Source organism: Callorhinchus milii, unplaced genomic scaffold, assembly GCF_018977255.1.
Source record: "Callorhinchus milii isolate IMCB2004 unplaced genomic scaffold, IMCB_Cmil_1.0 Scaffold11, whole genome shotgun sequence".
In the NCBI taxonomy this organism is placed as follows: Eukaryota; Metazoa; Chordata; class Chondrichthyes; order Chimaeriformes; family Callorhinchidae; genus Callorhinchus; species Callorhinchus milii.
Genome location: NW_024704752.1, coordinates 14,200,744 through 14,226,181, shown reverse-complemented (window position 1 = coordinate 14,226,181; position 25,438 = coordinate 14,200,744). Strand labels below are relative to the sequence as shown.

At 38.5% G+C, this 25,438-nt stretch overlaps 2 protein-coding genes across 3 annotated transcripts; both read right to left on the bottom strand.

Annotated features, from left to right (window-relative positions):
* Positions 1–11,470: 11,470 nt before the first annotated feature.
* Positions 11,471–13,244, bottom strand: LOC103174787 (eotaxin). Of its 2 annotated transcripts, none has more exons than XM_007887349.2 (4): positions 13,111–13,244; positions 12,795–12,915; positions 11,958–12,035; positions 11,471–11,731 (listed from the first exon to the last, which is right to left on the bottom strand). In XM_007887349.2, the coding sequence occupies exons 1-4, from the start codon at positions 13,193–13,195 to the stop codon at positions 11,701–11,703; spliced, it is 315 nt and encodes a 104-aa protein (XP_007885540.2). In that variant the 5' UTR covers positions 13,196–13,244; the 3' UTR covers positions 11,471–11,700. The 2 variants fall into 2 exon arrangements, with proteins under 2 accessions (XP_007885540.2, XP_007885532.2); XM_007887341.2 differs by having other exon boundaries at positions 11,471–11,554.
* Positions 13,245–20,146: 6,902 nt separating this feature from the next.
* On the bottom strand, positions 20,147–23,053 carry LOC103174771 (C-C motif chemokine 24-like). The gene is given in 4 exon segments (NM_001292513.1): positions 20,147–20,653; positions 20,957–21,034; positions 22,721–22,841; positions 22,930–23,053. Coding segments are annotated over 4 exon segments (330 nt in total). The 5' UTR covers positions 23,012–23,053; the 3' UTR covers positions 20,147–20,604.
* Positions 23,054–25,438: the final 2,385 nt, after the last annotated feature.

Genomic DNA, 25,438 nt, shown 5'->3' with positions numbered 1-25,438 from the left:
AATTTCACTGCTGTTTGAGATCGTCTTTTATACATTTTGTTACTTCTTAGTGGGCTGTACCAATTGACCACAAAAAGGAATTCTCTGAAAGATAACCAGAAGTAAGAAAAGTTCCAACCAGAAAGCATTTCCTGTTTTGTTTTCCATCTTCCCTCAACACTGTTGATATTACATTGATTTACAAATGTGATTTTTAATTGTTTGTGCTAATTAGGTCACAAAGAGAAAAGCAGACCCTGCCTTCTATATAGTGTCAAGAAAGCATAAACCACAGACTGATATTATGTAAAGTACTACATCCAAATTCACTGATTAAAACATTCCATGTTATTAGGGTAATATTTACCAACTATTATCCCCTGAGGATATGCTACGAATAATCGCTGTTACCTATCCGTAGCAAAACAAGTATTTGTAGAAGGTATAAATAGAAAAAAGAGCATTCATTTAGGTGCAATGTCGCCAACAAGTTTCTTATTGTTCATGATGTATAAATAACCACAGATGCAGATCACAATGTACAGGAAATGCATTTAGACCTTATTTGGTTGAAAGCATGTTCCACCAATCTCTTTCCACAATGCATAGAGAGATATAGTAGAGGAGGTTTGCATTAAATAACGACACAACCATGGACTAGTTGGGCCAAATGACTTGATTCTGTGCAGTAACATTTTATGTAATTCTAAGTAATATTTTTTGAAGTGCAGAGGAATTATCACAAAACTGTCTTACCAATGGATTGAATTCCATTGAATTTTCTAATTGAGAAATTCCCTCATTACTGGATCTTTAATTCAGTAGCCTTGTGCTTCATATAACTGCGTTGGATAATATTATAGGTTGCTTAGAATTTTATATGCATATACATTTATGGATTCTATTAAATGTTAATATTCCTGTCTTATTCATATTTATGAACTGCAGGATGTTATTTATGTACGATATATAAATAAGATTGGAAACACTGGTCTATCATGAATGCTGAGAACATTTATTATAAATCAATTTTAAATTTGTGTCAATGTTTTATGAAGGAGAACAATGACTATCCACTATTTTTATTTCAATCTTTTTATGAATGTCAAGAATTAAGTTAACCCTTACAGTGATTCTAATAATATATTTCATTACATGTTAAGGTTAAGCGTGGAGGCAGTGGGGTAGGGGATTAGCCACCTGCTGAGAATTAAATCTATAAATGAGGTGTGAAACCACATAACCACTTGAAATTGCAGTTTAGACAAATTGGAGTATCTTGGATCTAGACATTTGTTTAGATACTGTATTAACACCATCCTGGGTGACATGTTTGCCTTCATTGTGAGTAATGAGAACAAACGAATATTAGGCTAAACTATGCGCAGGAAATGTAACAAAGATACAGCTTCCTTTCCTTTATTTGCAAATTAACCAGTTATACAATTGAACTGAAGTGAAAGCAGAAAACCCTGGAAATACAATACAAAATACAAAATTACATTTGTAAAGCACCTTTCACGTCGGGATGACGTCCCAAGGCACTGTGTCCCAAATCCACAGAAGGTTGATCAGCCCCTGATATATAGATTTGCATTTCACATCTAATAAAGGGCATGACTCAAACATTCATCTTATTTTCTTTTCCAGATCCATTCAATGAAATTAAATAATCTCCAAAGGATTGGTCTCACAGCACAATGGTTAATACAACTTTATACATGTGTGCTGGGTTCCATCCATGTGTGCTGGGTGGTTGATTTAGTGGTTGAAAGTACCTCCAGGACTTTATCTTAGCCACTGTTTTTTTTTGTGTGAGGCACTTGTGCCAGTCAGCAAGCAAGCTATTTGACCATGAAACCATCGTGTCAAATAGACCAAAGAGGCTTCTTTATTTCTACCTCCTTAGTGTGATTAACCATTAACAGCTTGAACAACTGTCTTCATCCAATATCTGCACACATCACATTCTCCAGGGTCCAAAGATCAATGGAACACAATCAGGAACGAGGGCTAACCAGCCTCCGGCCCACACACACAAGACACCACCAGCACCGTTCACTCAGGTATGTGTTCATTATGGAGAATATTGCACCAAGAGGCTGTTAATAATAATAATAATAATAATCCTTGCATTTGATATAGCGCTTTTCACGTCAGGAGGACGTCCCAAAGCGCTTCACAGAATATACTGTAAAGTGAATAGACTGTATATTTGTGGGCGAACGCGGCAGCCAATTGCGCACAGCAATGTCCCACAAACAGTCGTAGATTGAAAATGACCAATTTTTTTTAATTTATTTTTTTGGTTTTGGAGGGATTATTATTAGGCTCTGTGTGGAGTAAGGAAACTTGCCCAAGGTTTCGCCCTCTGCCTGGAATTGAACTCAGGTCTCTCGCTTGCAAAGCGAGTGCTCTAACCACTGAGCTACAGGACTCCACAAATGTTGTTCATTTGCTTAAGTTTGCATTTGATGCACAAGCCAATGATTGTGCTGCCAGTAACTTGAGGCATATCAGTTTTGCCTGGATGCAAGTCCTGTATCATGCATATTCCAGGCCCCATGTGTCTGCAAACACCAGGAGTACATTTAAGACAAACCAAGGATATTGCCCTTGGCTCAACACTGCTGGGGGGAGTAAAAAACAATCATGCTTATGTTTATAAAAAAGTTGTTTCTGAAAATGTCAAAAACAATTCAGAATTAAAACATCTGAGTGAACTTGAACTGTCAAACCCCAGCTTTAAAATGATTCAATGGGTCGTTCGTGAACAACAGGGTCATAGAGTTTCTTGCTTGGAAACCCCATAAAACATTTCGCCTCTCAATTGTTCTGTTAATTCTATACCAAGTGTATGCATGATGTTTCAAATGCAGGATGAATGCTGAATAAACAAAGCAAAGTTTTCAGCACAACAAACCTAAACATCCTGTGGGCAATAATATAGCAAGCAAACTTTGGTACTGTTCTCACTTGGTGCTCTCATTTTAATGACCATTAACTGAATGTCATGATTCAAACTCACCGATAAAGAACAAGCTCTCTGCCTCAAACTTCCTGTTTCCTCTTATCAAACACACGATAGCTGACCTCAATGTTCCGACAATTTTATCTAGACTTAACCTGTAAGACTATCTCTGTCTTAAAATGTTCTAAGTTATCTGGAAAATGCAGACTTAATTTGCAAGCTGACTTAAAAAAATAGCTGCCAACTTAAATCAATTCAAGGATTTTTCTAAACTGTGTAATGTTATATGCCAAGACGAAATTATCCCTGCAGACAAAAACATCTTAACAGCCACATATTTTGGAAAATTACTTCATTTCATACACAATTGTTTAATGACTGTTTTAATGTTTGTGATTGACGGAAGTGATCACAATTTAAAAAGCAGCAATTGTTTATTTAAGGACTGTGTTCACAATGAAGTAATTTTCTAGTTTGTCTACAAATACACAAACAGTACCCTTGACATCAATTACACTTTAAATCATTTTAACATAGGCTCTATACTGAGCACTGATGTCCCTAGTATTTGGTGCTTCACCACGTGCTACTGTTTGGTCATAAACCACTTATATTTTTGACTGTTAAAAATGATCGCATGATCTTATCCACCACATTGAATAATGCTCAATCAAATATTATCAATCAAAATGAGCTGCAGAAGCAACGACTGACTCTAAAATAGTCAACTTATTTCCTTTCATAGTTTTCACTGTAAACTATGAAGAAAGTTCGGAAACAAAGTTCACACAATGGTTAGTACCTGACCACTGGAGGATATGTGATATTCAGAGCTGTGTAAAACAATAAACTTACAGACATACATTGTGTAATAGATTTTAAACCTGAACACATGCAGCGTTCTGTGTAATAAAAAACAATGTTAGTTCATTAAAAAAATGTGAATGCAAGTAACACCTTCTTTTCTTGCTTGCTCACCCTGGTCAAACATTGGAGTAATGAAATGATACAGCAAAAGGAAGTGGGCATTTAGTGCACTGGCATTCACTCACTACTTTAATCCCTCTCAGTGTCAATTAATGCAACGCTGGAAGGCAAAACCTGGCAGTCATTATACGTATTAGTGTTGGTATTGGAAAGTAAAATCTCTAATAAGGGAAATAGCATGTACATGTCTCTAACGCAATTCTTGAGGTTTTGGATGTCTAAAATTATTGAGCTTCATTCTCAGTTTCCAGTGTCATGTCAACCCTCCAATCCATCATAACTGTGTACTGCATCCCTCGCCATGTTTATTCTCTGTCCAACACACTATTGACATTTGGTGACAAGAGCTCAAACTTCTGTCTTTGTGAAGGAGACTTGAGCACAGAATAGTTTGTAATGTATCAAGCACCATGAGCAACATTTCATGTTGAGTTTATAGTACTGGCAGCAAGGATGCTTTGTTTCCAGCAATTTAGCTGGAAACTAGCCCGTTCCCTTTGCTCTGCCAACCAAGGTCTTCTCCACGATTCCCCCACCTCCTCTGCCCAAACATTTGTAGGGGAGACTTTAGACGCTTTGCTCCTGCTCTCTGGAACTCTCACTATAAATACCTCCATTTTGAGCTCTGTTTTCAAAACCCTTATAAAACGGTACCTCTTTCACGGTACCTTCAATCATTTCCTTCCTACTCCACCATACGCTTTGAGATGTATTCCTATGTTTAAAAGAGCTATAGAAATATAAGTTGTTGATAGAAATGTGGAGAATGAAACCTGATTTAAATGTCCTGCTACGCTATGTACTGAATCCAAGTCATATAAAAGCAAACAACCTAGTGGGTTGTTTCTACACCCATATCTTTGCTGATGATGCAGAATGATAAGTTGAAGGTTCTTGCGCTAACTTAATGGGAGCTGGGAGCTCTTAATGACCTGCAGCGGAACAGACCCTGTGTTTTCACTGCTATACGTATATAAGGGTGATATCCCACTGGTTCAGAAAGCACTTCCCATCCTCCACTGTTATCATGCGCAGGTCGGCAGAGCAACTTGTGTGAAAAACACAGATTGTTATTGCACGTTTTGCTTCCATGACATCCTTTAGTAACATAATGAAGTCAGTAGACCATCAAACATCACTAGATCCAAAATATAATACACAACTTCAGAAAAAAGGACTCTGATCTCTCGTTGATCAACTCCATCCCCAAGTTGAGATTTGCCCTTTCCTGAGAAAATGTTTGCCATTATAGTCAGTTATCCTTTATCCTTGACAAGGTGTCCTCCACTTGGCTTCTCAGCAGTTGAATGCCATTACTTGGTAACTGTACATCCAAATGTTACTGAATAATGCATTCATATTTAGAGATTGGCTGAGACGTTGGTGGTGCAGAGACAATCTCTGATTAGGGAAGGGTTAAACGTAAAATGATCTCCCAATTTCATGTGACTTCAGCTGCAAGAATCATCGACGGGCTGACAATTTAGCAAGGACATAGCCTGAACGGCTTTCAATTAAAAACTAATTCCTGTCCTTGCAACTGTTAGAATTCAAAGATCCTCATCCTCACCTACAAGGCCATTCACGGCCTCGCTCCCTCCTACCTCTCCGACCTACTATCCCCCTACCTACCTGCCCGTACCCTCCGTTCCTCCGGCTCCGGTCTGCTCCACATCCCCCGCCCCAACCGCCCTACCATCGGTGGCCGGGCCTTCAGCCTCTCAGCCCCGAGGCTCTGGAACTCCATCCCCCAGTGCCTTCGCCGCCTCCTCCCTTTCCTCCTTCAAGGCCGGTCTCAAGACCTTTCTCTTTGACTGTGCCTTCAGCTCCCCTCTCGACTCTCTACCCCCTCCTCGCTCCCTCCCTTCCCTCCCCTCACCCTGACCATTTCCCCCCAATGCTCGGGTCCTGACCCAACTGTACAGCGCCTCGGGACGTCCTCCCGACGTGAAAGGCGCTCAATAAATGGAATCTTGTTGTTGTTGTTGTTGTTGTTAGCCCCAACCTGCCGCTGTTCTGTTTTCTGGACGTTTTATTGATGCCATGATGAATATATTGTGTTTAGACTCTTTACAACATGACTTCAGGAATGCAAATTGCAATGTATAATAACACAATAATGCCACCTAGCGGCCACTAATATTATTATTGATTGTTGTTTGTCCAGATGATTGTCCAGAAATACTTGGGAGCAGGGCAGGCAAATGAACAAACACATCGCAAAGGCATCCTATCCCTCAGTCCCTGTCGAGCGGAAATGATTTGAGTCTTAAAACTCTGCTTTCGGAGTTCTGCAGATGGAAATAAAGCATTGTGGGTGGGTGGGGGAGACTTCATACTATACGTTCTGTGACTGAGAGTTTAAGATTTAGAGATTGTTAGCTGCAGAAGCCATTATGATTACCCCTACACCTTGTGGTGGATGTTTCAAAGGCCCAAACTTATCCACACTCCGAATGTGGAGAATGGCATTCCTCAGCTGAAGATTCAATGTTATCTTAATTCAGCCAGTATCCTGTAAAGAGGCTTCAAATGCTAAATAACTTAATACTATTTNATATATATATACAGTAAACTCGACTCTGGCTTGTCTTACACTACCATTTGAGACTTACGTCATCATGCTGTCAATATCCCATCTGCATTTATTTATGTGTTGATACATGTGCCTAACTTGGCACTCCAGATAACTCATCAATGAGCCCCTTTAGTTATCAGCACTTTACTCTATATTGTCTGTTCGGCCTAAGCAAAGACAGTGACCTTTACAAAGCTGCTGAAGCCCAAAATAATGTCCTAGAGCTGCGTGGCTGATTTAGAGCTCAAAGCATTCAAAAATTATTGATTGAAATTCGGCTTGTTACATATCATTCACATTGAATCTGCTGTGAAATGTCACAAATTCGCAATATAAAGAACGTCTGACTGGTACATTTGGGTGTAATTTATGCTGGTGATTATGTGTGAAATTATTGCCACAAAAATTATTTTATATTATCTTAACTTAATCTGCACAACCACAATGCAAGACACACTATCTGTCCTATTAATGGAACAATTCCAAGATACAGTATGGGAGAGGGCTTAATAAGTTGCAGCTGCCAAGCAACTAAGAATAGTTCCCAGTGAAACCTCACTGTGTTTTTGTGTAATCACAACATGACGTTAGAATCTGCAAGTAAAACATTTATTGTATATATTTAATTTTTTTAAAAAACGTATTAAAGTTTATTTTTAATTTAGATTATTTGGTGATTGTCATCTCAGGTCAGGGATGTTGGTGAAGTGAAATGCATTGTAACTTTGGCCACCTCGTGGCAGATTGAACATTTTCAGGCTCCACGTAATGCACAGCCACACCCCAAGGGATCTCGGAGTCCTGTAGCTCAGTGGTTAGAGCACTCGCTTTGCAAGCGAGAGATCTGAAGTTCAATTCCAGGCAGAGGGCGAAACCTTGGGCAAGTTTCCTTACTCCACACAGAGCCGAATAATAATCCCTCCAAAACCAAAAACAATAATAAATTGGTCATTTTCAATCCATGACTGTTTGTGGGACATCGCTGTGCGCAATTGGCTGCCGCGTTCGCCCACAAATATACAGTCAATTCACTTTACAGTGTGTTCTGTGAAGCGCTTTGGGACGTCCTCCCGACGTGAAAAGCGCTATATCAAATGCAAGGATTATTATTATTATTATTATTATTATTATTATTATTATTATTATTATTATTATTATCTGTTTCAACAATGTTCTTATCCTGTACCATAGAAGAACGCCATCTACTTCGCTTATGTGACATTTCCACTTTCACATAAAACATTCTTAAGATTTTTGAACATTTTGTCATATTACAACAACGACTACAACAATAACAACTTGCATTTGCGCAGAGTAGCGCCTTGAAACACTAATTGTAGCTTGAGTCTAACTCTTTATTATTAAATTATTAAAAGCGAAACCTTGGGCAAGTTTCCTTACGGCACACGCCTAATAATAATCTCGCCGAGAAACAAAACAATAATAAATTGGTCATTTTCAATCCACAGCTGTTTGTGGGACACTGCTGTGCGCAATTGGCTGCCGCGTTTCGCCCACAAATATACAGTTAATTCACTTTACAACATATTCTGTGAAGCGCTTTGAGATGTCTAGAAGATGTGAAAAGTGCTACATCAAATGCAAGGATTATTATTGTTATTGTTATTATTATTATTGTTATTATTATTATTGTTATTATTATTATTATTATTATGATAACCCGTACAGATAACCGCAGGCACAATTGAAGTGGAAAGTCTTCAGGTGCAATCTGAAAACAACCCAGTTTTCTACTGTGAACTTAATGATTTTTTTTAGCTGAAATTGCCCAAAGCCATTTTACACAGAAAGAATAGTTATAACGAAGTGGAGAGGAGAGATTTGCATCCTATCCCTCTTGACTAAATTCATATCCAGGTTGATTCACAGTGCTGAAAGGCAGCATTCTAGCAAATTAGTCGCAATATTAAATTAGAATACTTGCATTATTATTATTATTATTGTTATTATTATTTGATATAGCCCCTTTCACTTCAGGAAGTCATCTCGAAGTGCTTCACAGGATTTATTCTATAGTATAATGACTATGTATTTGGTAGGTGAAAGTAATAAGAGTGGCAGTTTGTTTTGTACTGGATAAAACAAGAGACAGAAATGGCCTGGTAACAAAACTGATTTATTTTCCTGAAAAGGCTAACACCTGATTTGATTACACCTTTGCCTTGCAGACAAATGTTTATTTCTCTATTTCAAAGTCGTCTGCACATCACAGAAGGTAAGTGTGTATTTGATCTTAGGTGCAGAAGCGTAGCATCAAAGACAATCCAGAAACCTTGTAGCTGTACGTTCTCAACCAGAGAATACAGGTCACTCAACCTCTTCTCTTGCATGGAGTGCGTTCAGCTTATAAGGAAACTGCTTCAGTAGGGGTAGGAAATTCTCCTCTCACTCCTTCAAAGTGAGTTCAGTTCTTATCACCCGGATCTCCTGAGGTTTCCCCAAATCAAAAGGAAATGCAGAAAAGTCAAACAAATCTGATGTAGAATTTTCTTTCACCACTGTGCGGTGCTGTTTTATTTAATCAGCAATTTTGTTTGGATTACCCGTGTTTCTGATACATGTGAAAAAAAAATCACCTAACAAATGGAAATTTTTCCCTTGTCTGGAATATGCAGTGCACTCTCTCCGTGCAGAGACATACGCTGCTTTCCTAATTCCAAGAGTATTTGTTGCAGGCTGGCAAAAGCCAAGGCTTGCGGACTCCGTAGTGTATGTTGGGGTACTGCTGGAGTTTCCAGGTAACTAAGAATGTCTTGGGCTATCTCCTGAAAGGTTCCCTTTGATCTTTGATCCCGCTGAACAATGTGGGTGTTGCCATCCAAAACGTATCTGGAAAATTGCTTGGTTTTGTATCATGGGAAGGAAGCTCCGATCTAGTAACTAGGAGTTTCTGAAAAGTCACAGCGGCAAAAAGATAAATACTACATAATCATAAGTGTTTGATGTTACCGAGGTCGGATCTTTTGAGCTCTATATGTGGGAAGTAATGGTGGGCAGTGAGAAGCCACAACTTCCTTGTCGGCATTGGTGGGAGTAGGAAGCTGGGTAAGTGTAGTGGAAAGGATGAGCATTAACTGTAATGTTGCTAAATACAACTGTACACCCTCTACAGGACTTTTCATAAATAGTCCTGGGGATATGTTTTAATATGATCGTGGAAATATAATTTCAATTTCCAGTTATAATAAATCAGATACGGAATTATCTAAGTTTCCATAGATTGCTTTGCAAACAAATAATGTTCTAAGATACATCACACATAGGTCTGAGCTGCAAGAGCTCCACTTGCTAACAACTTTGAGTACTGTCGTTAGCTACAGTTGTTTTGCTTTTACTGCAGTGGGTAATATTATTAACTAGCATAAACAGGGAAGTTTTGGGGTGAATTTTAGAACAGAGGTTCAATGTAATACTCTCAACAGAATTAACACTTCAATGACCACAGAGCCTCAAAATCAAATCCAGCACAATACTTTTAGTTAATTCCCGACAGATTCTGAAAGCAGCACATCTTATTTTTATATTGTACATTTTACAACAAATAGCCACGAAATATGCAATATCACAGCAGTATAAAATGATTCAAAAATAATTATAAAATATAATTCATATGGTGTAGGTGGTGATACTATGCAATTGTTGCTGATGATTTCAGGTTGTGCTGTAATAATAATAATGATAAAAATACCCTATTTCCCATTAATACAAGGTATTATGAAGAATTGTTCTTGTATTGAATGCATGAAGTGCAAATATGGCTTTCTATTCAGCACGCCAAGTCACAAGACTGTACCAAAAGGCATATTACTCTGTTTAGGAAACACTGCAAGGCATAGTATCTGAAATTGTGATTTTATAAAGCAGCCTAAGGGTATTCTGGAAGGATGAGAACCGATGCGATAAATGGCCTTCTTTATCCAAACCAATCTTATGTTATTTTGAATGACAAGGCTCCGAACACAAAGAGACGAGCAGTTCCAAGCCACATGTGGTAACCACAATGACCTCCAGAAATGGAAGTGATTCTTTTGCATCTCTTTCTATGAGGAACGTTCCTGAGAACTCTTTCTGTTGTGTTTCTAAAGTAGTGTGTTCAGCATAAATGAAAACTTTGTTTTTTATTGATATCTTCTTCATTAACCCCTTGCTTTAAAGTCAATCACATGTCACTATTATCATTAAACTTAACTTGTTTTATTTGCAGGGACATTAAATACATTGCACGAGAACGGTTGAAAGGAGAAAAATAGCATTCTTGAACAGACGTAGTAAAGACTTACAAAAGTTCAAAACTTATAGTTTTAGGAAAGGCTGAAGAGTGAAGGAAGGAATGAATTACAGCAATATTGCACAGTTTACATTCACTCAAGGCACATCCAAAATCAAATCAGTAATAAAAATTTGAATACAACTGCAGCTTTATATAACGATAATAATCCTTGCATTTGATATTACGCTTTTCAGGTCTCAAGACGTCTCAAAGCGCTTCACAGAATATACTGTAAAGTGAATTAAATGTATATTTGTGGATGAAACACATAGCAATGTCCCACAAACAGTCGTGGATTGAATGACCAAATTATTATTTTTTAAGGATTATTAACCTCGGAAAAACAATCCTCCAATCGACTAACAACTGGGTTCCTACTTATTGCTAGGTAAACAGTATGTATATAGACATACTGATGTCAGTTTGTTTTGCAATATTACTTTTTTTGACAGGAGGGTGACATCCATTTGATATTGGTACAGATCCCTATACAATGGCAATAACGGACATACAAACTGACATTACAGAGTTCAGTACACACTAAAATAAATCATTTTACATGAGTTACATATTCAATTTACAATAATTTACATTAAACATACTACAGAAGCAATTACATAATATTAAATAATATCTGTAATTTCAGATGAAAGATGCTGCTGCAGAGAGCGCTTTGCTGGACTTTTCATTTCCATCATGTTTTGGCGAAGCAGCTTACTTGATCTTTTTGGCATGATGAGCAGGGGAACTGTTTAGGTAAAGGAAGAGGCTTTAGACACAAAATTGCAGTTAACAAACCTCAGAATGGCCTGAGATCCATGCAAGGTTAGAATAATATTCTCGCGATGCAGTCTAGTACTTGATCAGCTTTGTTAGTTGATGGCTTCACATTGACTAGACATCTGCGTTCTTTAATCCTGTTGGACTGAAGTATGAGTTGCAAGTTAAAAAGCAAGCATTATGTCAGTGGCAATTACACTGTTAGTGTGGCAAAGAAAAACACAAAGAGCTTCTCTCAGTTGCTCATATGATCAGCCCTCACTAGTAGCTTTAGTATACCAAGAATCTTGGCCCAGCGTTTGCACCAAATGCACAGTATAAAGAGTATTAGAAAGGCCATCGGACAATATCGCATTGCGTGCCTTACTTACTTTATTTCTCTTATCTTCTTTCTCACCCAATATGCTTTTGGATGAGCACAAATTGCCCCCTTCTCTTTGGTGTAGAATCTAAACATAAAATAAAGCATTGTTATTATTATCTTCTTTAATCCTGTTGGACTGAAAGTGCCTTTGCTTGTAGCAGGTGGTGTCTAGAGCGGGTTGAGTCCCATTTATACTGCACGCTCGAAGGTCACTCAGAGTCCCAATGATGGTGTCTTGGTGCCTGACATATACAGTGTCAATGCCTCTTGTAGGGTAACAGTTAAAAAAAATTGATCCCCTTATTCTTAAGGCTATCAAGATTTCCCATGATATTTTCGTTATTACTTTAATGATAACTTGATTGAAATACAACTTTGTCATTCATTGTCATTGATCTATTTTCTTCTATCCTACTGTGGGGGAATGTGGAGAGGGCAGGGGTGGGGAGAAGAAAACAGAGCCTCTCTGGGGCTGAGTTGGTTCTAAGGTGATATGGTTGGCAATGGAAGATCAGAATTGACTTGATCCTTTGTGGTGGTCTTGGCTGTCTGTTTCCTGAGCCAGGCAGATTGACAGTACTCCACACGCAGTTGACCAGTTACTAAGGAGCAGGATTCTTTCCACTCAGTTTCTGTTAAGCCTTTGAACAAGACATTAAACTGAGGCCCCATGTGCTTGTTCAAGTGGACATCAAAGGTCCCATGACACTACTTGCATGTGACTATATGAAAGGAATCTTCTATTTTGATGAGAAAATGGTGCTTTCGTGTTCTGAGACCCAACATTCTTATCTCTGAATTGACCTGGTGGCATAAACAATATGTTTAAAGACAGCTTACTTACATGACAGCTGCGATACAGGGTTTCAGAGCCTTCTGGATCCTATAATGGGTGATAGTAAAAGGAACCTTTTTCGAGGATACAGAGCGGCAGCAGCTTGTGGTAACTGAGCTTGGCCGTAGATCTGTTAAAGCAAAGAGTCAACAGCACTTCCTTATCAGTGAAAATGTCTTTTAAGTAGTTTAGTGAAACATCCTTTTCTACACATCACTTGTTTCCGAAGTCAGTAAAAGACTTTGGAAACTTGATTTTTAAGATTTTTTTTGTTCTACATCTGGCAAAGTAACTATTGTAAAAGCCAAAAGCATATCAAACTTACAATTGCCGCCAACGACAGTAATAAAAGCAAAGACCATCACAAGCAAAGCGATATGAGTCAATCTTCTGTCCAACAGGCATTGCATGATGAAGGTTCCAATTTGCGTTGCTTGTAAGTTTAATCCAACTTTGCAAACCGGATACTTATAAAGAATCAAGCCACACCTAATATAGCAGTAGAAGCAATGTAAAGGAAACAAACCTTAGGTCCAGGCTTTTTCTGGTCATGAGTTTATTTTTGTCGGTGGTGTTACAGTGATATTTTTGTTTGAGTCTGGAGGAAGTGACAGTGTCACACCATATCAGTATAAACAGTTTTTGGTCATTTAATAAACTTAAGAGAATTTTTTTTTCATTCTCATTGAGGTGACATCTCATTTCTCTTTCCGATCTTTTTCAAAGAGATTGTGGAGAGGTACTTAATTATTTTAAGTCGTCTTGGCTTGACTATCTTGTTCCACCTAATGTGGTATATTTTGCTGCCCCCATTAATTGGTATCAGGACAAGCAAAAGGCTATGTGGAGTCCTGTAGCTCAGTGGTTAGAGCACTCGCTTTGCAAGTGAGAGACCTAAGTTCAATTCCAGGCAGGGCGAAACCTTGGGCAAACCCACACGCCTAATAATAATCCCTCCAAAAACCAAAAACAATAATTAAAATTGGTCATTTTCAATCTACGACTGTTTGTGGGACATTGCTGTGCGCAATTGGCTGCCGCGTTCGCCCACAAATATACAGTCAATTCACTTTACAGTGTCTTCTGTGAAGCGCTTTGGGACATCCTCCCGACGTGAAAAGCGCTATATCAAATGCAAGGATTATTATTATTATTATTATTATTATTTCTAAACGAACTACTCATACCACCGGGTTAATTTATAGAAAACAAAACATGTTAATAATAAAAACTGAGGCTGATTTGAACTTCCTTATTTGAGATAAGTGCATGGTTAGCCAGTTGTTAATAAATCCTGCAACCTGCCATGACCTGTTCTACCCTCTCCCACCTCCACAACTACCTCTTCCCTCGGGCCACCGAAACCTTCATCCATGCTTTCATCATGTCCAGGCTTGACTATGCTAACTCCTTGCTTCCCTAACTTCCCAACTCTTCCCTCCACAGGGTGCAGATAATTCAGAACTCTGCAGCTTGCGTCCTTTCGCGCAATGTCTCATAAACAGCCATGAAGTCAATGACCAATGTTTTATCTGGGAATTGTTGCCAGGACACCAGGAGAAACTCCCTTCCCTTTTCAAATAGTGCCATGGGATCTTTAACGTAATAGTAAATAACAGTAATTCTTGCATTTGATATAGTGCCTTATAATGTCATCGATACGTCTCAAAGCACTTCACAAGATTTTGTAGGGTAATACGACAGCCAATTCTTGTACAACAGTGACACAGAAACGCCCATGAAGCTTATGACTTATTTTATCTAGTGGTTCGTAGGCCAAGATGCTAGGAGAAACTCCTTTCTCGTTTTCAAATAATGTCGTGGGATCTTTAATACCCCATTTGAACAGGCAGATTGGGTCTCGATTTTAACGTTTCCTCGATGGACGACACTCTGTTACTGTACCATTACCCCTAGCACTGTATTAGAGTGTCAGCCTAGACTGTGAGTTCAAACGACAACAACAACAAAATCACATTTGTATAGCACCTTTCACGTCGGAAGGAAGTCCCAAGGCACTGAGTTCAAAGTCCTAAGTAGGGGATTGAACACATGGCCTTCTGCCTCAGAGAAGAGAATGAGTCAGGCTGACACCTAACTTGCACAGGAAAGCTGGACCACAGTTGCAATACCTCACCCAAAGGATGGCACCTCTGATAACACAGCGCGCTTGCAGCAAGGCATCGGAGTGTCAACCTGGACTATGACATCAAAGTTGCCACTTGGGGTTTGGAACCCACAAACTTCTTAATCAGAGGTGAGAAAGATATTGGATCAGGCTGACCAGACTATATAAGTAATGGAGAATAAAACGCCTTTGCTCATGCACGTCATTTATATTTCTGAAAAGCAACAAACCACCCTGAAGCCCCCTCTATTTTCCCTTTGTTCTGAACAGTTGCATTGAGGAACATCCTGTTTTGAGCAATACATGAGATATTAACAATGCTCATTTAAAAGAGCGTAGAGGTTACGAGTAGCTAACAATGGATTTAGAAGCAATAAGTTGTGCCTCCCAAAGGTACACCAATTCTTTGACAATTTGTATTTTCAATTGGACATTATTCAAATTGAAATCTTAATAATGGAGCATTATTCTGGTAATTACAAGACCAGGATCATTTTTCATGCATTATTACTGTGTCGATTTGTAATGGTTCAGATCAAGTTGGAAATTGCAGCCTGTCCCCATTTCCCTGTGTGGGATACATTGATGAGCACAGTCACCATTACTGTGCTAAAATAATATTTAATATTTTAAAAACAAAAGAAATTAATTAATAACAAATTTAAATAATAATCATTCTTTGTACAAATTCCAAGCAGCTGCAGCTGCAGCTCCAGTACGTTGCTGCTGATATCAACTCTGAACTGTTGACAGCCACTCCCCTACACATACTAGCAGACCTACAAATGCACAAACATTGGGTTGCACACATATACACACACACACACACACACACAGAAGAAAAGCAATACTTAAAAACTTGTATTTAGGTTCTCAGTACCTAATTTAAAAAGGAATTAAATCATTTTCAAACTCCACGGTTGTCGTTTAACTATCCAGACTGTCTTTTGTTCTGGTTTTTGTTCTTCAGAGGAAATTCACGTTGGCTCGACATAACATTTCCTCTCTGGTTTAATTTTAGTGTCATGGTGTATCATGAACAGGCAGAGGGTGCTGTTACATTCCATGTCATAAGTAAAGCTTTTTGGACCTCCTGTAAAGTCAAGTCAAATGATATTTAAAGAATGACTATAGGATGTTTGTAAGGATACTTTTGAAAATTTACCATCTACGTCAACTTTCTAGATGAGGACATCGAAGTTAACATATCTAAATTTGCGGATGACACAAAACTAGGAGGAAGTGTCAACACAGAGAATGACATTTAAAAAATGCAGCGCAACATAGATAGCTTAGGTGATTGGGCAGGTAGGTGGCAGATGAAGTATAATGTAGGGAAGTGCGAAGTCATCCACCTAGGTAGGAAAAACAGTAGAGCGGGTTATTTTTTAGAAGGGGAGAGATTGGAATGTGTTAGCGTCCAGAGGGACTTGGGTGTCCTTGTACACCAATCACAGAAAGTTAGTCTGCAGGTGCAGCGAGCAATTAGGAAAGCGAACGGTATGTTAACGTTCATTATGAAAGGATTAGAGTATAAGAGTAGAGAAATCTTGCTGCAACTGTATAGGATCCTGGTGAGACCACACCTGGAGTACTGTGTGCAGTTTTGGTCTCCTTATTTAAGAAAGGATGTACTTCCCTTGGAGGGGGTGCAGTGTAGATTTACTAGGTTAGTACCAGGGTTGAAGGGGATGAGTTATGAGGATAGGCTGACCAATTTGGGCCTATATTCTCTCCAATATAGAAGAATTAGAGGGGATCTTATAGAAACCTATAAGATTATCAAAAGACATGATAGAGTAGATAGTGGGAGATTGTTTCCCCCGGTTGGAGAAACTAAAACCAGGGGTCACAACCTTAAAATCAGAGGCCGGCCCTTTCGCACTGAGTTGAGGAAGAGCTTCTTCACTCAATGGGTGGTGAATGTATGGAACTCGCTACCCCAAAGGGCTGTTCAAGACTGAGATCGATATATTTCTTATTGCAAAAGGGATTAAGGGATATGGGGATAAGGCAGGGTTAGGTTATTAGCTGGAGTTAGATTAGAAGATCAGCCATGATTGAATGGTGGGGCAGGCTCGAAGGGCTGAATGGCCTACTCCTGCTCCTACATGTTATGTTATGTTAAATTTGACAGGATCTCCAGGAGAGTGAAATCTTGTGATGCACAAATAGTTAGCTTGATAAAACCCTAGAGATTTACAGTAAAGATAGAAGCCATTTATTTGGCCATCACGCCTGTGCTCTCTCTCTCTCTCTCTCTGGAGGAGCTATCGATTAAATCCTATTCCTCTGCCTTTTCCCTCTAATAATAATATAAATAGATTGTTCATGTAGTATTATTAGTGTGGCTATCCCAAGTGATTGCAACGTAAGTAATAAGGAACTAGTTGAAGAAATATATCGATCTACAAATTGAATGAGGACGCATGTGGCAGTATAAAACAAACATATGATCATCGGTGCACCTGGGACTGTTAATAAGACTTGCTTTAATGGCTTAACAAAATACTTGGAGAACAAAATATCAATCTCCTGCAGCTATTTTAGGAAGATCAAACATACTAAGAAAAGCAACATCCATTCATATGTAACATGGCAGTGTTATTGGTCTGGCTGACCCACCACTGAATACTACTTAGAAACTACCTCTACAGAGTAATTTAAACTGTAATATAATTTCTCCCACAAAATACATAGTCACTACATTTTACAGTACATTCTGTGAAGTGCTTTGAGACGTCTCGAAGACATGATAAGGTGCCTTGCGTATCAAATGCAAGGATTATTATTACTATTATTATAATAATCCATATATTTTATATAGTCTGAACATATAAAGAGCCTTATATGTTGGGGCTGTGAAACATATGAATCTTTCTGTAAAAATAAATCTTAACTTTCTTTGCTGTTTTAAATTGTTCCAAATTGTTTTAGCAATTAACTTAAAGCGACACCCCTAGTTGCTGATTCACTGACGAGTGCAAATCATTTCTCACTGTTTACTTTATCAAACCCATTCATAATTTTGAAACTTCTTTCAGATCTTTTCTCAACCCTTTCTGTCGATATCTAATTCCAGGACAATATCCCCAGTTTCTCTTTCCTCATATCAAATGCAGCGATTATTATTATTATTATTGAATAATTGGGGTGAAAAGCCTCATCATTTCATGAAGGATTCAATGAGGTAACTGTTACGTCAAAGCTGTTGTGAAACATAACATTTTTCAACCCGCTGTCTCACACTTATTGCAGACTGGATCTTCTAGATTTGCTGAATTACTAAAATCTATAACTATGTGAGCCTGCAACATATAGTTCCACTGCAATGCAACAGCTTCTCACCACATCTGTTCTTGTTTCCAACGACCCTTGACTCAAGCTCTTACCACCTTGGTAACAATGATGCACTCAAACGTGAACAGCTCAATAAGTGTAGGTCAGCAAGAGTAAATTTGTACTTTTTTACAGCATAAGCCATTTACTATTCTATGAGTAGATACAGCCATTAATTTATGAGAAAACCCTGCTTTCACAGCACCATGTTTAGAAACTCAACATTTTTGAAGCGACGGCTAGATTTAAATTTAAATTGTTTCCATGTCTCTCCTGAAGAAGGTCAACAAATTGTATTTACATAGCATATTTCACATCGAGAGGATGTCTCTGCTTGCAGCACAAGAGAAAAAGAGACTGAAGATTCACAACCACACACACCATGAAAGAGAATTAGATAACGTAATATTGATAACAACATAATGTGTGAACCTGCTCATTTGACATCCGGCAAGCACAGGTCTGAGCCCTCACAAGGTGGATAGTAGGTACCAGAACACCCTGTGAGCTTCCTATTGGGAAACCCAGCTCAGCCTGAAATGTGTGAGAGCATTACCACCATGCAACAAGTATCTCTGGGATTCCATGTGTCCATGGAGCTCTCAGTTTGGTTTGGATACTCTTAAGCATGGTGATGGGTTTCACCTGCTGACCAAAAAGATCCTTTTCCACCTGCCTACATCTTACTGCGAAAACTTACATCTAAATATTTTTGGGTGACAGCCTTAGGCTGTGATGCTGCTTACAAGAAAATGCACTATGTATGAGCCCATTTAGGAAATTATTTACCTTCATAGGAGGATAAGGATCCTCTGTGGGCCAAAATGACAACATTAAGTGCATAACAAATAATAATAATAATCCTTGCATTTGATATAGCGCTTTTCACGTCGGGAGGACGTCCCAAAGCGCTTCACAGAACACACTGTAAAGTGAATTGACTGTATAGTTGTGGGCGAACGCGGCTGCCAATTGCGCACAGCAATGTCCCACAGACAGTCGTAGATTGAAAATGACCAATTTTATTATTGTTTTTGGTTTTTTGGAAGGATTATTATTAGGTGTGTGGAGTGAGGAAACTTGCCCAAGGTTTCGCCCTCTGCCTGGAATTGAACTCAGGTCTCTCACTTGCAAAGCGAGTGCTCTAACCACTGAGCTACAGGACTCCACAAAGGAACTTCTTGAAAGAGTCAAGTTAAAATCGGTCTTATTTGACATTAATTTTATATTCATTCTTAATATTCACTGGAGCTCAAACTTCCCTCTTCAAATTGGCATTGAATTTTCACCAGCAAGTACTATTAAATTAGTTAGACTTAGATCTCTCTCTGTTCTGGTTTGTCTTTTGATGTTGTTGTTGAAGAATCTTATTCATCCTTCGCAGAAAGAAAACTTATGAGAAGGAAATGATGCCAACATGGGCCACATTGCTTCTCAGCTGCATCTTTTTCTCCTTTCTCCATTCCTCCTGATTTTCGTCCTTCCTGCCCTGAACGCATCGAATCATATTGGAGTGTGGTTCAGTGGCTGCTGGCAGCCCCAGATGATCATTCTTCGTGTCTGAGCTTCGACAGTGAGTGCAGGCAGATATTCACTACAGAATATGGAAAAGGTCTTGTAGTTTTGAATTCCCCATTTAGTATACCTCTCATCAGGCCAGTTAACCAGGCCAATGTCAGGTATAAAATAGAAAATAACGGAACCATGTTGACAATGCAACTATATTTAATGATTATTGTATACAATGATATTCGACTGTGCCTACAGTCACTTCCCCCTACCCCCTGGTTCGCTGTCTGCGTGCGGGGCGCTATATAAATGCAAGTTGTTGGTTGTTGTCATTTGCAAAGCATAGGGGTAAAATATCATGACATACACACGTTCTTTTTTTCTTCATTTGAATCCTTTAATAAAACCTCTGAGTCTACATCAACAGGAGAAAAAAAAGTCAGTGGTGTTTGCACTTGATATGGATTTCTCTGAATTCCACTGGGCAGATTAGTCAAATTCTCAGAATCCTAGATTAAAAAGTGCCAAACAAAAGAGAGACTGAGGCAACAAATGATCAAGAGGGGGGGGAGATAAGCATTAGAGTAACTAGACTTTTTTAATTTTACATTACTGCAACTGTACTTTGCATGTATACTGTGAAGCACTTTGCGATGTCTCAACAACATGATAAGGCTCTATATCAAATGCAAGGACTATTATTATTACTTTGAATACGGCGTGTAGAATATGACAAAGAAAGCTTGAATATCTAGTAATTGAAGGTTTAACAGATTTTAAACTTTAATATTGCAAGGAAAATGTAAAAGAATTAGCTGAAAAAACATAAGCTGAAAAATCCTTTCAATCTGCAATCGCTCTGTCATTCCCTCGGGCAGCTGCTATCTTGTTTCTGAATGAAATAAAAAAGAAAATGATGTTTAGTGATCAATACACTAATAGTATTGTTTAGAAACAAAAATGAACATATTCATGTGAATTAGGTAATTTAATGGTATGAATAGTTGAAATACTGAGACAATAAGGCGCTATATCAGATGCAAGAATTATTATTATTACTTTGAACACAGAAAGCAATTACAAGCAATTCAAGCAATTACAAATGAAACAGATAGAAAGGCCAAGAATAAACATGAGAGTGACTGAAGCAATAAATGATCAAGATAAAATCCTTGCCATATTACATTTGACTTACTCAATCATTTTGATCTTTCTCGCCACCCAGAGTAGAGTAGGATTGGAACAAATGGCTCCTATCTCCGATGTGTAGAATCTAAAGTAGATGAGGAACAAGCGGTGTATATTTTTATTTGAGACAAAAGGGGTTCAAATTATATTTTAGAACACGGGTTCACCAAATTGGTTCGGATGAAGAGGACCCTGTAGACCATTAGATCTCATCCCTCCAGAATACTCTCCTCCCATCACAGCATCGAGCAGACTTTTAAACAAGACAAAAGTCCTAGCTGCAACCATCCTTCCTGGCAACCTGTTCAAGTCATTTATTTGTTTCTGAGTGAAGAAGTGCATGTAACAATGAATAGTAACAGTAAAACACTTTCACGCTGATTTTTTTTGTGAAGTCAACATTATCTGAACACCTTGTAAAAGTGGAGAGAACTTACTGCCTGTGAAACATTACTCCGTAGATTAGTAAACAGTAATTTACACTGAAAGCAGCAGTTATGCAATTTGGAAAAATTGGACACTTTTGAGATAAGATCGCTTTATTTTTTTCTATATTATCCCAGTCTGTCCACAACCTAATACCAGGAGGATTGGTGAACCCTGAGGCTTATTTCTACATGACCCTCTGATCTTGCTATTAGGAGTCAAAAGCCAAAGCGGTCCAGCTCATTAGCCATATTCCACTCTGGGTAACCCGGATTCTGGTCAACTTCCCATTAGGAAATGACTCAGATCAAAACATTTCAAACCCCTGAGCAACTTCTTTTGTATAGACCCGATCTTTTTCAACTCGCACAGGATTTATGCCACTTTGATGGCATTGTGCCACACACACCGCACTTATTTTATTTGGAGAAGTATCAGTTTTAGATTCAGTGTTGATTTCCCTCACTGTGCAGTTTCACTTTTAAATCTCCAATAGTATTTACAGATGCCTTCACATCCTGAGTAATTCACTGAGCACCTTCAAAGAGAGCACAAGACTTTCCTGCCACAAAATAAACTTATCTTAATTTAATTAAAGAAAAAAAACTATTATTTTTTTCCATTATCACCAAATTCAAATTGAATTAAGCATAATGTTTGGAGCTTCAGATCTTTCAGTTTCAATAACAGACAAGTGTACCAGCTCCTGATCAGTCATTTAGCCAAATAATTCTGTGTTTCTGCTTTCTTTTTGGTCAGCCGTGTTTCTAACATACGCAACAATCCTTCACCTTGCTTAAGTGTATCCAAACAAATGTCTGTGTTCTGTTAAATTTGATGTAGTCAAAACACAACATTGCAATTTTGTTACTACAGTATTTTGCTAAATGGAGAATTATTAACAGTTCGTTTAGATTGAATTTTGTTTTAATATACTTGTTGCTCCTGATCTGGTGTTATTGTACATGCAAACACAGGACTAGATTATTGTGTTGGGGGGTGGAGGGGAATGAAGAGTATAATTTAAATAATGTTCTCTTATGCATGGAAGAATTCCTGTCACTGCTGGGAACTGGGAACACGTTAGCTGTGAATGTGACTATTGAAACAGTGCATTGTGATTACATCACAGTCTTAGTCATGGGCTGTTGCTTAAACAGCATGGACTTTCCAGTTTTTGAGACCGTAGCTTAATGTCTACGTTACGTAGCATATTTGGAACAAAACCATTTTATCAGCCTGGCTCAGCCTCTGTGTCGCTTGTGGGTTGAAGCCGCACGATGGGTCTTTGAACTCACAGTATTGTAATCAGCTCGATTTAAAATAATTAGAAAGTGTTGCTTACATTACAGCTTCCACACAAGGAGGCATTCCATTCTGAATTGTATAATGTGTAACATTATACATGATTCGCCTCCCAGAGACTTGCTTGCAGCAGTTTGTGGTCACCTTGGTTGGGCGTCGATCTAGAAATCAAAATTTTACACACACCTAGGGTAAAACAAGCTGATCAAATGTACTGAAATTACAAACTATTCCAAAAATAAAACTTACATGAGTTACCGGACCCCAAGACAATGGCAAAGAGGACGACAAGAACTGTGATCTGGAGAGTTTTCTTGGAGTGATAAAACATTGTGGAGCCCTGTTCTTGTCTCTTCTGAACGGCTGCAGTTCTGAATTCGTTTGGTTGATGTACTTAGTGGTGAACAGCTCCCCTTTCTTAAAGCTTCTTAAACACAGGAAAGCGATCTTTGGTTACTGAAGCGTCTAGTACCAAAAGGTGTTACTTTTAAGTTTCATCTAAGGGCAGTTTTTGCATCTTCGAAAATCCAAAACGCAAATTCAGCTCATTTCAATTCTCAGAACTTTTTAATTGGAGTACAGAAAGACTCAACGCGGTTTGTTTCCACAAAGCCACACCTAGAGATCATGGACGTTGCATGATCTGGGGTTGGGGTGGGGGGCAGGGGTGTTGGGGGGTGAGAGAGAGGATGTGAGAACAGCTGATCTCGTTGCCTTGAGATAAGAAAACTTGAAAAACTCAATTCTTCTTCTTGATTCTTAATATTATCCATTGACTTCTGTTCAAAAAAGTGCACAATTCTGAATGCTGGGTGAGGACAGGGTTGGGCGTTGCGATGAGAGTCGTACAAACAAGAAGCTCACCTCTCACTTTCCAAACTACCCACGCCAGGTGATATATTTATCCACTGACCTACCAAGAGGGTGGTCTGGTCTGTATTGTTGAATACCAGTCCATGTGGTGCATTTATCCTCCTGACCCTTATGTACCCATCCACCTCCAGGGAGAGAGAGAGCACAATATATTCCAACAATCTACCTCTGGAATTCCCATGTGTAGATATGATTCATTGAATTCTCGGTTTGATTTGGGTACTGTTGAGCATGGTGATGGGTTTCTGCATGTGTCAGACATCTGGTTGTCTCCAGGCTATTGTTGGGGAGTTATAAAGAGAGTTTTTTGCGCAATTGATCATTTTAAGAACTTGAGGAAGTGATATGTCAAAGCGTGTACAAACCCTATAAACAGACCATGCTGGAGAAATAACAAATGGTTGAAGAAGGCTTCTTCTACTTGTATTTTTAAGTATTGAGTAGCAAAAAAAAGCCTGTAAGTATACTAGGCCAATAGCCCTGTTCGCACTAAAGTATCAGAATATCACTAGCTGTTATGAATGTTAATTATCTTGTGGTGAATATAATACAGGAACAATACTGATGTCTCACTGGTCAATGAGGTTTTACTGCATACATTTTCTTCAAATCTATGTTGCATTGAGGTTCTCTGGCTGAACGTTGCTGAATCTAAACTAACTTTATGGCTGTGTTTTTCAAATTTTCTTTATTTGGATCATAAGTGCCTTATGGGACATCCTCCAGACGTGAAAGGCACTATATAAATGAATTTTGGTTGTTGTTGTTAAGATTTTATTTCATATTTCCAGCATCTGCAGTATGTTGCCTTTTGTTTTTTTTCACTCCTGTTACATGTTGTTGCCTCCACATTGTGATCAGTGTGACCGATAATATCTTCACTCTAAAGGCTTGCACATGGTGAGCCCACAACTTCTGTGCTTCTACATCTGGTCAGGAAACACTGTACATCTCTAAACATTCGCAGTGAGACCGTATTCAAAATTAAACACAATCAGCACCATAAGTTAATACCAATCCTGTGCTACTCGATACTCAAAAACACAAGTAAACAAAGCTTCTTCAACCATTGAGTTATTTCTCCAGCATAGTCTTTTACTAGGGTTTGTACACAGCTTTAGACATATCATTTCCTCAAGTTCTTAAAATAATCATTTGTACAAAAAGCTCTCTTTATAATGCCACAACAATAGCCTGGAGACAAACTGCACAAAGAGTTTGACTGCATAAAAAATAAATACATTTCGAATTTTCATAATGTATACAAATATAATCACCATGAAAGTTTGTTGATGAAGTTTTCTATAATTGTTTCAATTAGAATACATAGTTATAAATGATAATTCTCACCTTGTGATTTTTTTTCCTTCTCTCTGTCGAACTTCTATTTAAAACTTTAATTCTATACTATTCCATCTGGTTCTTATTTGTCCAATCACAGACTTAAATCTGTTTATCTGTTACCCCCCCCCCCCCCCCCACCCCCCAACAGCTCCACTCCTCCAGTTTTGGTGAGGGAGTGGGAGGAGAGACATTTTCCGAAACTCTCACTTCTGTTGACCCGAAAACTATCTCTGAAGGCAATTTTCTGGAATATAATTTGGAATGTTTAAAAAATAGCGGCATTAAATATTTATCGTATAACTGGAGCTAGAATTTGCAGGGAAATTCCCAATGGATACATTTCCAAGGCTACTCAGGGAATGTGGCCAACATGCCGCGACATCTGAGAATCTTGAACAGTTTCCCCTTGTTATCATTGTGTCGTGAAGGTGTCTGTGTGTGGGGGGGAAGGGGGGTTTGCAAGATTAAAGAGCAGCTCTGCCTGCAATTGATTGAGATTAGAATTAATTAAATGGGGGCGCGAGGAAGGTGGGGAGGAGAA